At 46.0% G+C, this 14,415-nt stretch overlaps 1 protein-coding gene across 4 annotated transcripts in view; it reads left to right on the plus strand.

Annotated features, from left to right (window-relative positions):
• Positions 1-14,415, plus strand: part of prrc2c (proline-rich coiled-coil 2C) — a 31,122-nt gene that overhangs the window by 5,218 nt on the left and 11,489 nt on the right. For 2 of the 4 annotated variants that reach the window (XM_061825922.1, XM_061825923.1), the window contains exons 1-11: positions 4,852-5,018; positions 5,093-5,714; positions 6,560-6,732; positions 6,819-7,071; positions 7,482-7,692; positions 7,764-10,202; positions 11,421-11,578; positions 11,645-11,811; positions 12,490-12,871; positions 12,943-13,028; positions 13,341-13,535. In XM_061825922.1, the coding sequence (XP_061681906.1) occupies positions 4,854-5,018; positions 5,093-5,714; positions 6,560-6,732; positions 6,819-7,071; positions 7,482-7,692; positions 7,764-10,202; positions 11,421-11,578; positions 11,645-11,811; positions 12,490-12,871; positions 12,943-13,028; positions 13,341-13,535 (4,851 nt within the window). In that variant the 5' untranslated portion in view covers positions 4,852-4,853. Of the gene's footprint in view, positions 1-345; positions 518-613; positions 789-867; positions 978-1,432; positions 1,565-1,641; positions 1,941-2,021; positions 2,102-4,322; positions 4,460-4,541; positions 4,634-4,850; positions 5,019-5,092; positions 5,715-6,559; positions 6,733-6,818; positions 7,072-7,481; positions 7,693-7,763; positions 10,203-11,420; positions 11,579-11,644; positions 11,812-12,489; positions 12,872-12,942; positions 13,029-13,340; positions 13,536-14,415 lie in introns of those variants that run through there. The other 2 variants (XM_061825925.1, XM_061825924.1) reach the window with 2 other exon arrangements.

The raw sequence follows: 14,415 nt of genomic DNA on the forward strand, positions 1-14,415 counted from the left end.
AGAAGCTTGAACGGATGAGCAGAACCTGTGCGTTTCACCATCTTAACGATCACAGGGACATCTACTGGCAGTCATTTGTACATCAAATCTTGGCTGGCAAGACAAAGCAAAATTGCCCCGGCAGCGGGTTGTATCTTGAAAAACTCGTATGTCAAGTTAGTCGTTTGTCAAGTTACCGCTGAACATGAATTATTACCCCCAGTCGGACTTAACATGCCAGTGTTCTCACTCCAGTGGGTTATTACAGCATGCCAATTGTCATTTTTGCTTTATCCGACTCAGCTGTGTCAAAATAGCAGCCTATTGTTGTTTTTATTTTAAAGTAACGCTGCCCTGTTTTCTTAGGAGCTGGTTCTGGTGGCGAGGCCAAAGGACCAGACTCAATGAGTTTCCAGCGAAATGTCCGAGAAGTCAGGGCAGAGCACCAAGGCAAAGGATGGCGGCAAAACAAAGTATGCGACCCTTAGCCTCTTCAACACCTACAAGGGCAAGTCTTTGGAAACACAGAAGACTGCAGGTAGGACCTCTCCCACTCCTCACATATTCAGTTTCCACACGTCAAGCCCTTGTGTTGCACTTGTCGAATACTTAAATTGCCTTTTACGTGTTTCAGTCACTGCCAGACATGGACTGCAAAGTTTGGGCAAAGTTGCTGCCAGCAGGCGCATGCCCCCTCCCGCCAACCTGCCCAGTCTGAAGGCAGAGAACAAGGGAAACGACCCGAACGTCAATATTGTCCCCAAAGACGGCAGTGGCTGGGCGTCCCGAACCGAGGCGGGAGACGAGAGGTAGTGTCTTTGCTTTTCCTTTTGGGGAGTACTTTGAAATTTCAAGTTTGAACCTCTGCCTTGAATTTCTGTACCGCAGGCAACAAGAGACACCGCCGCCCCAAGCCAAGCCAGCAGTGGTCCCACCTCAAGAGCCTACCACAGGGGGAGTCCGCTCCTGGGCGAATAGCAAGCAGACGCAGTTAGATGGTAAGAAATCAATATTGTTCTTCCCATTTTAAGTAAGAGAGATTTGTGGTTCTTTTTCCACAATTTAAAAGTTTCCCCGGTGTATTTAAAGGGGAAAAAAAGTCACATTCCTGAGTTGAAAAACACAAAGGAATCAAATTGTAAAGGTGAGTGAAATTACATCACAATGCCAGATGTAGGAGGTAAGCCTACCGACGGGAAAAGACACTGTCGGTGGCATTTATGTGCTAAATTAGCCCCAGTATTGTGCAAACAGTGGGGTGGCAGTGCAGAATTGTTGCTCATGGATACATTTTTAAAAAATTACTAGATGATTTGAGATTTACATGTTTAATTTCACACTTTATGGATGAGACATATTTGTACACAAGGCAGTAATTTTTGGGGGTGGGTAATAATGTCTCCCTTATAATTGGGTTTTCATGCTATTAAAAATGTAATTTGTGTTGGGACAGGTGCTCCTCGTGTGAGCAGCCACTTCCATCAGGAATTCCCCAGCTTGCAGGCGGCTGGCGATGGGGAGAAAGACGGACAACAGGACGAGGAGGAGGAGCCATACGGACCGGGCCCCAGCCTCAGACCTCAAAGTATGGCTTTGCACTCGGGTGGCATTCATTGTCTGTTTGGTGTCACAGACCGCCCAATAAAGCGTTTCCTTTGTTAGATGTTGGCAGTTGGCGTGAGGGTGGCGGGAGGAATTTGAACACCACGTCCAGCCCCTCTGAGATGGACAACAGGCCCCTAGAGGATGGAAGTGCTGGCCCCGATACCTCCTTGACACCCGAGGACGTTGATGAGGCTGGCCGTAAAATAACCACTGATAGCCAGAGAGAGAAGAGGGATGGCAGGGATAAGCTACCCCCTTCAGGGCCCTCTCAGCCTAAACTTAATGGCAGCCAGCAACCCCCAGCAGGGGTGCCCTCCCATTTTGACCCCACGTTCAGGAGCATGATGCCACCCTATGTAAGTTTGGTACAAAGACGGTTCAAACTTCCACTCATATTTTTTTTGTCTTGTCTTAGTCATTTTTTTCCCCTGTTTTAGATGTTTCACGCTTATCCTCAAGTGTCACAAGTCCCAAGACAAGCCAATGTCAGATACCCTGTGGCACAAGAAGGCATGAGGTGGGTGCTCCTCTATTTATTTTATATATATATTTTTTTTTTAAGAGGCCATCTTTGAATCATTGTTTCATCATTCTCCCTCTGACAGATTTATGACTTTTGTAGCAGCGGGCAATTTCATTCATGGACATTTGGTGGACTTCTAATCATAGCACTGGATGAAAACCTCTAGCACCCACCCACAAAATAGAATATTTGTTTGAAGCTGCCATTTTGGACCACTTGCTTATGAGCTTATTTTGATGAACTCATCCATCCATTTTTCTGTGCCGCTGATCCTCATTTAGGGTTGAGAGTGAGCAGGAGCCTATCCCAGCAGACTTTAGCCAAGGGAGTATGCGTTAGACCAGCCAGCACAGGGCTCATATTAGATAAGCAACCATTCAAAAATGCGGACAATTTAGTCTTCAGTAAACCTAGCATTCATGTTTTTGTAATGTTGGCGTAAGCAGGAGGCTATGGCTAAAATCCATGCAAGTAAGGAAGAACATCGCTGGTTGTCTAACCACTCGTCTACTGTGCTCCCATTTTAATGAGATCAGCAATTTGTATGACTGAGTCCCATTTCAAAAGAAGGTATCTTAGAGAGATTGTTGACTCTAAATTGCATGTGCCATTGGATGCGGGCACTGCTTGACATCAAAGGTTGATCTTTTCAAAGGGTTTTGAGGGCCAATTGACCCCTCCGTACAGGGCACTTAACCACGCCTCCTGAAGTGACGTCACGCCACGTGCGCTGACGTCAGGCAAACAATTAGCAAAAATATCGGCGCAGCACGAAAAGAATAGAGCGAAACTGTCCGATTTACTGGCTGATTTCTCACTCGCATTCTTAGCTAACAGTGAAGTATCGTTGAAAAGCAGACAGCAGGGCTTCAAGTATTTCAGCGAGCGGTATTTCAATGGTATTTACATGCATATCGACGGAGAAACCATTGATATTAGCGCGAGATCTTTCCGGAGTCAGAGGAAGACCGAGAAGCCACATAATATAATATATTATAACCCAAAGACGAATTCGTCATTGACAGTTTCCTATTTTCGTGTTACATATCACACTTGTGTGCAGAATCTGTATATGCATCTGTATAGCCATTTGTGAACCATCGTATGAAGGAAAAGAAGGCGAGGCTTGATTTACGAGTTGTTTCTCTCGTTTTCTTTGTGTAACGTCACTCGCTCCCCTCAATAATTATACTTGAACTAGTGCCGAACCTACGTAAGTGTCGACCGAGTACGACAATCACCACTTTAGTGTCCTCAAACTTCCTTCCTTCAGTCTTGGTGTCTCTGTGCACGTCGAAGGCTTTTAGGACTGCTAGTCCGGTTTCACTTAGCTAATTCGCCGCGAACAATGGGACACGTTTGTGCAGTCAGATCATCGCAAAATGTCGCTCAACACAGATCAAGTGTGACAATCATTCACACGTAGCTATATTGTGCAAGCGAAGAACTGCTAATTCATTTACATGAGACATGTATTGAAAATCAAATATGGGCATACCTTTGTGCTAACACAGTCCGGTTTACCGTAGCCGGCAACAAAGGGACACGTTTGTGCAGTCAGATCATCGCATTAATATCACTCAACACAGATCAAGTGTGTCAATCATTCACACGTAGCTATATTATGCAAGCGAAGAACTGGTAATTCATTTATATGATGAGACATGTATTGAAAATCAAATATAGGACTTACCTTCGTGCAAACATCTGTTCCGGTTGATTGATTGAGTTGATCATGCGGTCTTCCTCAAAGTTTTATCCATCAAAGACATTTTTCGTACTCTGTCTTCTGTTCCGGTTGATTTTAGATGGATTCAGTTGATAATGCGGTCTGCCACAAAGTTTGATACATCAAAGACATTTTTCGTACTGGGTCTTCGGTTTTGGAAAGGGTACGAATTGAACTCCACCAACTAGCCTTTCAGGATACCTGTCGTCACTATTATAAAGTCTGTGACTACACCTCTTAACCATATCTATTGTTAAAGAACCCAAATACGGGATAAAACGCCAACAGAAGCTATACTGGACCATCCAGAGTTGTCTGAGATTATGCAGATCTCTGGCCTCTGATTGGTCAGTGACGCAGATTGCGCAATTTCCATGGCGGGGTCAATTTAGCACTGTTGGCAGCTTTAACTTGCTTGAGCTAACCTTGATCAGTGGGGACTTATTTTTGTCGCGATGGCAACTCTAATGTATTCTTTTTTTCCAGGTGTCCTCGTTCGGCACGACCACAGCAGCCACCCCCTCAAGCGTGGCTCCAGGATCCGGACCGACCTTCAATCGTAAGCGCAACGGAACTCAAAGAGCTGGACAATTTAGACACCGATGCCGATGAGGGCTGGGCAGGTCAGTAAAACTAATTTGTTTGAATAAGTAGTTTACTCACTTAATACCTATTTTCACATTAACTACCTGTTCCTCATTCCAGGAGCTCAGATGGAGGTGGACTATACGGAGAAGCTAAACTTCAGTGACGACGAGGAGAACCAAGCTGCTAAAGAAAAAGGAGAAAACTGGCAAGTGTTTTGGAAGTTTTCCATCATGTACCTTTATGATTTACAGTATATCCACCCACTCAGCTCTAGAAAAATATATTCAAACGAGGCAGCGCTTTGACATGTTCATTTCAAGATTTGGAGAAGATTTTGCTTTTGTACCTTTTTGTTGCATTCTAGAAAGATTCTATGTCCACCCTTGGGCTAAACCTTAACCTAATGTACCCTCTTTCTTTAGGGAGTGGATGGGCAAAGTGGAGCGTATGAGATCACGTCCTCCAGACGCTCAAGAGGGTTCAGAGGAGCAAGGAGGCGGTAAAGCGTCATGGGCAGACAGTATAGATCACAGAGCGCCGTCACCTCGCAGCACAGGGCACTTTGGTAAAGCTGCTGCCCTGCCAGACTACCAGGTAGAAATCCTTTGCACAAGCTTACAGGGTGGAAAGAGCCGTATAATCAATTTCTGCTCTTCTCACTCCTTTAGGGTGGCTCTCGGACAATTAGCGGCAGTGTGGCACGTGGCAAACCACCAGCTTCCGCTGATGAGGAGTCCGAAGCCTGGAGGCAGAAGCGCAAGAAGTCGTCAGAGATTTCCGAAGCAGTGGAACGAGCCAGGCGCAGGAGAGAGGAAGAGGAACGGAGAATGGAAGAGCAGCGCCTCGCTGCGTGCGCTGAAAAACTGAAACGGCTCAATGAAAAACATCGCCAATCAACTGAGGCTCAAGCCAGTCTGCCTCAGACCACATCTGAGATTGTAGCCCCCCAAGAGGAAGCTCCATCATGTCCTGAGCCCACGTCTAGTCCTGCAGTTTTACAGCCACAAGCCTCTGTAGTGCAGACTCTTGTACCTGAGAGGGTGGACCAGGATGAGGAAAGGATCAAGTTAGAGCAAGCCGAACCAAAACCAGAGGAAGAGGAGGAGAAGGAGGAAGAGCCACTACCTCAACGACCCAGCTCTCCTGTACAGTGGCCTGTCGTCTCAGCACCCGACCCACCAATTGAAGGAGAGAACACCTTAGCAGAAGTCGAGCCGCTCGTAGATGAGAACCAAGCTGAACGGACAACAGTGCCTATCCGAGACTATTTCACTATGGAGGACAACAGAGGTAAGAGAAAATACCACAAATGGCTGTGCACACCTCCTGGAAAATATCCCCTCACACGAAATTGTGTACACATCTAGCAAAACGGGACACAAAAAAAGTCCGTAAGACCCATCCATGAAATTAAACAGGAAGTTGACCATTTTGGTTTGAACCAGCCCTTTTGGACTAATTCCAGGGCTTGTTCTTTGGCATAGTCTTACTGTGTAAAAAGTCTCAAATTATCAGCAGTATATAATGGTACATTATAAGCAGTTATCATAAACCATTTTTTTCCCAAATTTTGATTTAAAGGGACATATTTTACAAGAAAAATATCAATCCACACAACCAAACAAAAATGGCACATAAAGGTTATTCTGTAATCATGACCCAGTCTCAATTTACTTTGTGTACTTGCTCAGTGTGAAATCTCGTCTTCTTTAGTGGTGTGCCAAACCGATATACTCCCAGGAATTGAACACGCGCGCTAATAATGATCATTTTGGGACCAGTTAAGTTAAATCTGACACCGGGTAAATTCCAGCAAAACTGTTGGAAATCACTTTCATCGGTGTTTCGCTGTCTTTAATTAGCCAGAGCTTGTAGTTTACATAACTCATGTGATACCACTGAACGAAAATGTCAAAGGAATAATGTATATGAATAATGATTCAGCTGGTTATGCCTTCTGCCATCAAATGTTATTGTAAATTTGAATACATTTCTCGATTTTTGCATTGTCCATATAATGTGGCAAAAGTATTGCAGCAGTGCTTTATGACTATTTTAAGGATTGTATGTAAAATGGCCTGGTTACTGCTGCTTGCAGTAAAAAAAAAATATATATATTTTACATCTTTTTACAGTGGATGAAACACACCTGTCACTGCCTCACACAGACCCCCCCAGCAGTGAAGATACAGCCGTTGCACCCACACAGCTGGAGGGAGAGGCCGCTGCTGCTATGCGTCCTTCCCTCACCTCCGGTTACTCCAAACAATTTCAGAAATCCCTGCCACCTCGTTTCCTCAGACAACAGGTGAAAAAAAAATCATTGTCTTCTTGAACTACCGTGTCTTTATGGAAGACAGTCAATAACTGTTTTTCCTGTTTTGGGTCTTATAGGAGCAAATGAAGCAGCAGCAGTGGCAGCAGCAACAACAACAAAGTGGGGGTTCGGTGTCTCCATCAGGTAGTGGTGGGGTTCCTTCCACCCAACAGCAGCAACAACACCGATCAATGTATCAATCCATCGGACCGCATCACCAGCACCTTGCCTCTATGGGGTTTGACCCCCGTTGGATCATGATGCAGTCCTACATGGACCCTCGCATGATGTCAGCACGTCCTCCCATCGACATGCCAACCAACATTCATGGTATGGTGGTCTGACCCATACCCCCATTGGACAGTTACCAATTGTCTTAATAAAAGCCAGCTGACTCAGTGTTGCCAACTTGGTGACTATCACTAATAGTGACTTTTTAGCCCTTCTTGAGACAATTTTTTTGTAAAAACTGCTATCAACCAATTTAGAGAGTTTTTGAGATTGGAAACTATGGAGACCCCTCCCCCTTCCAAGCTTGAGATAGTTACCCCCTAATTGCAAATAAATGGCATAGGGGCTGAGCCAAAGCTATTTGACTCATATCTCCCTCCACCAAATTTATTTCACACCTCATGGGTGGACAGGCATGCTAAAGACTCAAAACAGCCAGAAATCAATCTATTTTCATGTCTCATGAAGCAAGCTGTCAGCAAATCGGCTTTTCCCTTCTCGTTCTCTAGGGAGGATTCCCCCGAAGCAGATGGCACGCAGAGAGCCAGGGGACAACTCCAGCTCCAGCTCAGACTCCTTTGACCACCTAACCAGATCCATCCGCGACCATGGCTTGCCGTCGGACTCAAGAATGGTATGGGGGTCTGACCCGTATCCCCCGTCGGAACCACTGCCATCTGTAACTCCTCCTAAAGGACGGGATGACACCAAGGAACCAAGGCAACAAAAGAAAAGTACTGATTTACTGAATTGATGTGTTCATATCTCTAACAGTGTGTTTCTGTGAATAGAATTGACTCTGGTTTGGATCTGGAAAGGGGTCTACCGCCAATGTATCCCCAAGAGCACAGTGCTCTGGACTCCCGCAAGAGTAACTTTTTTAGGGACCCCCCTGAGCCAATATCAGTCTTTTCACAGAGCCCAGATGATATGCCTGGACCTATGGATCGTGTTCCTGTCACCTCTGGTTTTGACCGTGATGAGTCGGGCCTCCCGAGTGGGGAAGAAGTGGAAGCACTAGGAAAAGCTATGCTCCAGAGAAGTGTTTCCCAGGGCTCCCGTCACTCGCTAAAGCTCGATGAGCCCAGGTTTGATGGGCTGCCATTGGGAAGCAAAGCATTAGAGCTGCAGGACACAGTGGACCGGGCTGACGATAAGTCGCAGAACGAACTCTTCACACCGGCTGGAATAACCAACAGTAGGGCCACACCACCATCTGATGGACTACACAAACCAGAGAAGCTGCCTCTACCCATTCTCAGCAAGCAGAAGGTTGAGTTACGTTGGGGTGGAAGGCCCGGCCGCAGAGAAGGATTAGGTGGAGAAAGACCCCTCCGCAGGTCCGGACCAATAAAGAAGCCTGTTCTAAGAGATATGAAAGAGGAGCGAGAGCAAAGAGAAGAGCGAGAGAAACGTCACGAGAGAGGAGAAAGGGGTGATAGGACCAAAAAGGACCAGTCTTCCAAAGCTCCCTTGGTACCTCCTGCTGCGTCTGCCGCCCCTGCTGCTGCATCTGAAGTCTCCAGAGCACAGGGTGAAGGAAAGAGAGAAGTAGCTGATGTTGAGGAAACTCATATTAGCCTTCCTAAAGCCAGAGAGTCGCTAACATCCTCTGGGGTTCCCACATCTTCCTCTCAGGAGGATAAGGCTGACAAACTTCCCACCAATGACAAGCACGTAGAACCGAAACTACCCGCCAGAAAGGAGTCAAATATTGCTCTTCGTAACTACCGACGAGAGGAGAGGGAAAGGGATCGAGAGCGGGATAAAGAGATGGACAGAGATCGAGAGTGGCCGGTCGATGCCAACTTCAAAGGTCGTGGTCGAGGTGAGTACTACTCCAGAGGACGAAGCTTCCGTGGCACATACAGCGGCCGAGGGAGAGGCGGTCGTGGTCGCAGCAGAGACTACCCTCACAGAGAACCTCGATCCAGATCAGATTTACCTTCTGGAGCGGCAGCCTTCCGTAACAGAGAGGAAAGTGAGACACGCAGCGAGAGCTCTGACTTTGAAGTTATACCAAAGCGTAGACGCAGACGTGGCTCAGACACTGATTCGGAAAGTGAGGGGGGAAGGGAGTCTGCCAGCGATACTGGACCATCCGATCGGGAACCAAGCTCTAAGCCGAGCCGGCCGCTTCGGCGTGAGCTCCCTAGCGAAGCACGTTCTAGCCTCCACAGGCCAGGCTTTGGACCTCCTCACATGGTGGATAAGGTGGGATCTAGATTTGATGATGAAGGCAGGCCCAAACCAGGTTTTCTTCCTAAAGGAGAGCCTTCTAGGCGAGGAAGAGGAGGGTTGTATAGCAGACGAGGTGGCGCTCGAGAACGTGGAGGTCCTCGCTCAGTCCCTCTGAGAAGGCCGGCAGCCAGAGAGCCGTCCTCTCAGTGGCCTTCCAAGCCAATGGAGACATTCAGACCTGAGGACATGGAATCCACATCAAGATATGATCATCCGTCCGATCGACGGCCACCAAGGTCTGACTGCAAGAAATTTCTGGACGGGTGCCCTCAGAGTAGCAGAGAGAGACCCCGCCGATCCAGACCGGCAAGACCTCCCAGGCAAGATAAGCCCCCACGCTTCCGGCGGCTAAAGGAGCGAGAGGCTGCAGTCCTGCCAAGTGGAGATCCAGGCCCAAGTCCCCCTGTCTCTCTACCCCCTGTGCCTACCTCTGCTTCTGCCCCTGCTGCCATATCTGCACCTGTATCTGTCTCACCAACCTTATCAAGAGCACCAGGAACCCCAGTGACTGTTCCTGCTGAAGCACCAGCGAACACGCCTGCACACAACCACCCTGCTCCCCACGACGGAGCCTTCTCAGAGACGAGTGACCCCACTGCTGTTTCTGCTGTCGGGACCAAGTCTCCTGACTTGTCGAACCAGAACTCCTCGGACCAAGCCAACGAGGAATGGGAGACGGCCTCTGAGAGCAGTGACTTCAATGAGAGGAGAGAACGAGAGGAAAGGCGGGGAGCACAGGAGGCCGCCAGCAACCCAGTTGCCACCCCGGCGCCAGCACCGCCTCAGCGCTCTCTGACTCCTAGTAAAACCCCCCCTGAGGGAGTAGTCTCGCCCAAACGAGATGGAGTTGCCGTCAGCAAGAGGAGTTTCTCCAGTCAGAGGCCAATTGAGAGACAAAACCGAAGAGGCAACAGTGGAGCTAAACCGGGTCGCAGCTACTGTGGGCCCAAGGGGGACCGAAGAGGAGGCGCCAAAGGTGGCCGCAAGGGGTGAGTTTGAAATATTTTTTTTTTTCTCTCCAACACCACACACACACCCTGGATCAAATTGGCAGGATTCAGACCGTTTGCATGCCAAGCCCTACCCACTGGCTCTCACAAACACTTTTTCTTCAAAATATGTAACTGCTCAGTTTTCTTTTTGTTGAATTAGACAATACTAAATACGTTCAAAAATTACAGGAACCGTGTTGGATATGATGTAAAGAATTTAACTAACAGTCTTTTGACAAAATTTACATTTATAACGAAATAAGTCACCTCTCATCCCCCACTGGTTATGTCATAGGCAGATGGGACTTTTTTTTCTTATTTTACATTTGCAAGATGGCATCTTTGTGTCAAATTAATATTATAGATTTTTTTTTTCCGGTTTGTGCAGTTTCTCAAGTTGACTGTTTTAATATTTCCTTTGTCACATGGTGTATACATTTCTATATTTCATCCTTATCTTCTCTAGAAACATTTTTATCGAAAGAACATTTTGACAAACAATGGCTTGTCAGCCAATAAATAACACCAATGACAGTCATCACAAAACCAAACATTTATATTAGAGCTACACAGTTAATCAAATTTCAATCAATCACAATTTTGTGTATATATATATATATATATATATATATATTAAAAAAAAAACCACACACACATTGCCCTAGCACATTGGTGGAGAGGCAGCATGTTCCGGTAAGACACTATTAGCATCGTTGTGGCAACCGCCTCAACTTCTTCTTTTCGGCTGGCCTGATGTCAATGGGGGAGAACACAAGCAAATGGAGAGCGAAATCACAACTGTCGAGTTCTTTGCCGTCTGTGTGCTTGCCTGACCAATGGTCAAGCAGAATAACTGAGACTTACCAGTCACTGACATTTCATTTGCAGTGCATTCATTTATTCCAATCGATGTTGCACTGCAAACTGTTGAAAAGTAGAACAATATTTGTCTCAACATGAGGATTAATTGTGATTAGTAATCATGATTACAATAATTGATTGTTTGGCCATAACCATACAGCCCTAATTCGTAAATGTACACAAAAAAGAAAATATCTCAAGCAGAACAAAAAAAAAAACGTTTTGTCACTGAAGAATATCTGTTTCAATTCTGGCACTGGGTGTTCTGGACTGTTGTGCTGTTGGAGAAGACTCTTGCCTTTTCGTGCCCCTTATTCTAGAGACCAAGTCCTAATTTCTTTTTTTTCAATTCAGCCCTGGTGCTCAGCAAAACTCTGACTCAACCGCATTACCCTCTGGATCGTCGAGGTCCGCCAAAGATCAGGCTGCTCGCCGCAAAGATGAGGCCAAGCTGGCTGTCAAGAAGCCCAAAGAAAACGCTCTCTCCCAGTTTGACCTAAACAATTATGCCAGTGAGTATCTCCCCCCCCATACTTTGTTTTCCCGTTTTGAAATGACTGAATCCAAATTGTTTATAGGTGTGGTCATCATTGATGACCACCCTGAGGTCACCACTACAGATGACCCGCAGTCCAGCACCAACGATGACGGTTTCACTGAGGTGGTCTCACGAAAACAACAGAAACGGCTCCAGGATGAGGAGAAGCGGAAGAAGGAAGAGCAAACTACTCAGGTGGTAGGACAGGTAGGTTCCAATTCCAGAAATGCCAACTTTTCTGGTTCAGTCGTAATTTTTTTTCCAATATATAATCTGTTACAACTTTACACTGAAGTCTGACACAGTCCACAATCAGGAGAGAATAGAACTACGTTCAGTAGATTTGCCGGCAAGCGAGTGGCTATCTTGTGCTTTACCTCCAAGTAGCGTGACTGAGGACTGACTACCAGCTTGTATTGATAAGGTTTATTGACGATGTTGGTGTTTTCCTGTTTTTTTTTTTTGTTTGTTTTTTTTTTATGAATTCCAGCTCCTTTGTTGCTGCTATTTTAGCTAACACAGCGCTCCTCTAGTACTCATCCATCATTGGCTCCATGCTGGCAAATAAGCAACAATTGGGACAAGTGTCGTGATCACAAAAAGAGGACGTGGTATCATTAAGATCGCTAAGCCATGCTATTCTGGTTCAAACATTGCTCTTTATTGACAATTAAAATGTTGAGAGTTGATGGGTATTGGCATCTATGTAAGTCCCACTGTGTTCATAATTACAAAATTAATCCCATTTTTGAGGGTTCTAAACTCAATTTTTTAATTGGTCAGGTTTTGTTTTACGTTGGAATAATTGTTTGCCACTACTGATCAATCTTGTCAAATCAGTTTTTTTTTTTTTTTAAGTAGTTAAGAATACTGATGTGTTTTCAGAATTGGGGTAAAAAAGGCTCCAGTGAGAAGAGCAGAGGTGGTGGAGGAAAATTACCTCCAAGATTTGCTAAAAAGCAGTCATCTCAGCAGCAACACCAGGGCTCCTCACAATCTCAGCCTCCAGCACCAGCCTCCACCCCCCAAGTCCAGCCACAACCTGCCACCTCTGCCCCCCAACATCCACACCTCCCTCCCGCCCAGCCTGCTGCACCCCCTCAGCCCCTGGAAGGAACAGTGCCCTCCGTCCCAGCTGCCACTGTGGATTTTACCTCAAAGAGCGTAGCCCCTGTCACAGCCACCGCGCAGTCACATGGCAATCTAGGTACCGAGCTGTGGGAGAAGAAAGTTGCGGGTCCAGCCGTCCTCCCCGATGTCAAGAAGCGTGCGTTATCAAGATTTCTGCTGCTTTGTTAACTTAAGGCTGGATGGAAATAACTCTCAATTTCTTGGCAGTGGGTCCCATCAGCCCTCCTCAGCCTCCCTCTGTGAGTGCCTGGAACAAACCTCTGACATCCTTTACCGGCACAGTCTCCTCTGAGGTTTGTTTGGCGTACCATTCAATCCACTTTCCCTCCTCTACACTCATAAGTTACGATACGTGGGGAACTCTAGTCACATGACCTCTCTCAAGTCAGGCTGATGTCGCTGGGGACATGTTTGGCTAAAACCTATGAAAGACTAAACTTTGACTGGATCGGTCTTGCATGTTTTCATTTGAAAATTATGTTCAAGTTGTTCGTTAGTTTTGTTTTTGAATAGTTATTTTTTTCTGAAATTCGTGCAAACCTGTCAACCCACAAAAAATCCCATGTTGCTGTTTTGCAGTTTCATACCTTTTTGTTCTCTGTCAGGGTGGGAAACCTGCAGCAGAGAACAGCGTGGAGCTGGCCATCGACAGTATTCAGTTCGGTGCACCATCGTCAGCCGGCAGCACGGACAGCGACGGCGTTCCTGCGGTCCTCGAGCCCACCACAGACAACAAGCTTCCCGCACCTAAAGAACAGAGGCAGAAGCAACCTCGTGCTGGACCCATCAAAACACAGAAGGTAAAGCAACTGGCATGCTTAATGTTCATCAAACAAAACACTGCTTGGCGTATTCTCTGAAATAGTTACCATTAGCCCAGTCGATGCCATGCCTCCGAGAGCCACATACCCCACCTTGATCCATAGGTTCGTCAGCTCTGCACAAAACACTGTAAAAGTGCCATTCATAAATTAAACTCAAGGGCCGGACAAACAAACTTTCATGTTAAGGTGGGGGGTACAAAATATTGTCTTGTGGGCTGTAAATGGCCCCTAGGTTGCCGGTTTGAGGCCCCTACTCTAGTCTATCCATCCATTATCTGAGCTACTTATTCTCACAAGCCACACGGTCTAAATATGACAGATCATGACAGTATGTTTACAACTGAGATTTCATTTTTAACTACTTGATGCTTCCATATTTTTTTTAAATGTATAAAATCAATCTCAAGTACAGTGCTGACTATACGACGGACCACCTTTGTGATAAATGACACGATTTTCACGACGATGTGCACGTCTTGCTGTTGTTATGATTTAAATGTAGCACATTATGTATATAGCTGACCGGAGTAGATCACGTCACCAGAGGTCTTCGGTTGCAATGATTTAAATTGAAATGACAAATTCTGCATGTTAACCCTGCTACTTTTGTGGTTTGCTGAAAAAGAGCCCTTCAATTGTCAATCAAATATACATTGCTAGTGGTATTCAACTGCAGGCTGAAAATTTGCTACTGATGTTATGCTTAATAAATGGTTAACATTTCCATGTGTGTTTCAATTGCGGACTAACACACAACTTGGAAAAGCATAAACAACGATAAGGCAATATTGTAACTATCACGACGGGATTAAAAGAAATTCAAATCTAATCCTGAGAGAAAAGCAAAAGGTTAAGA

The sequence above is a fragment of the Syngnathoides biaculeatus genome, chromosome 7 (genome assembly GCF_019802595.1).
Source record: "Syngnathoides biaculeatus isolate LvHL_M chromosome 7, ASM1980259v1, whole genome shotgun sequence".
Lineage (NCBI taxonomy): Eukaryota > Metazoa > Chordata > Actinopteri > Syngnathiformes > Syngnathidae > Syngnathoides > Syngnathoides biaculeatus.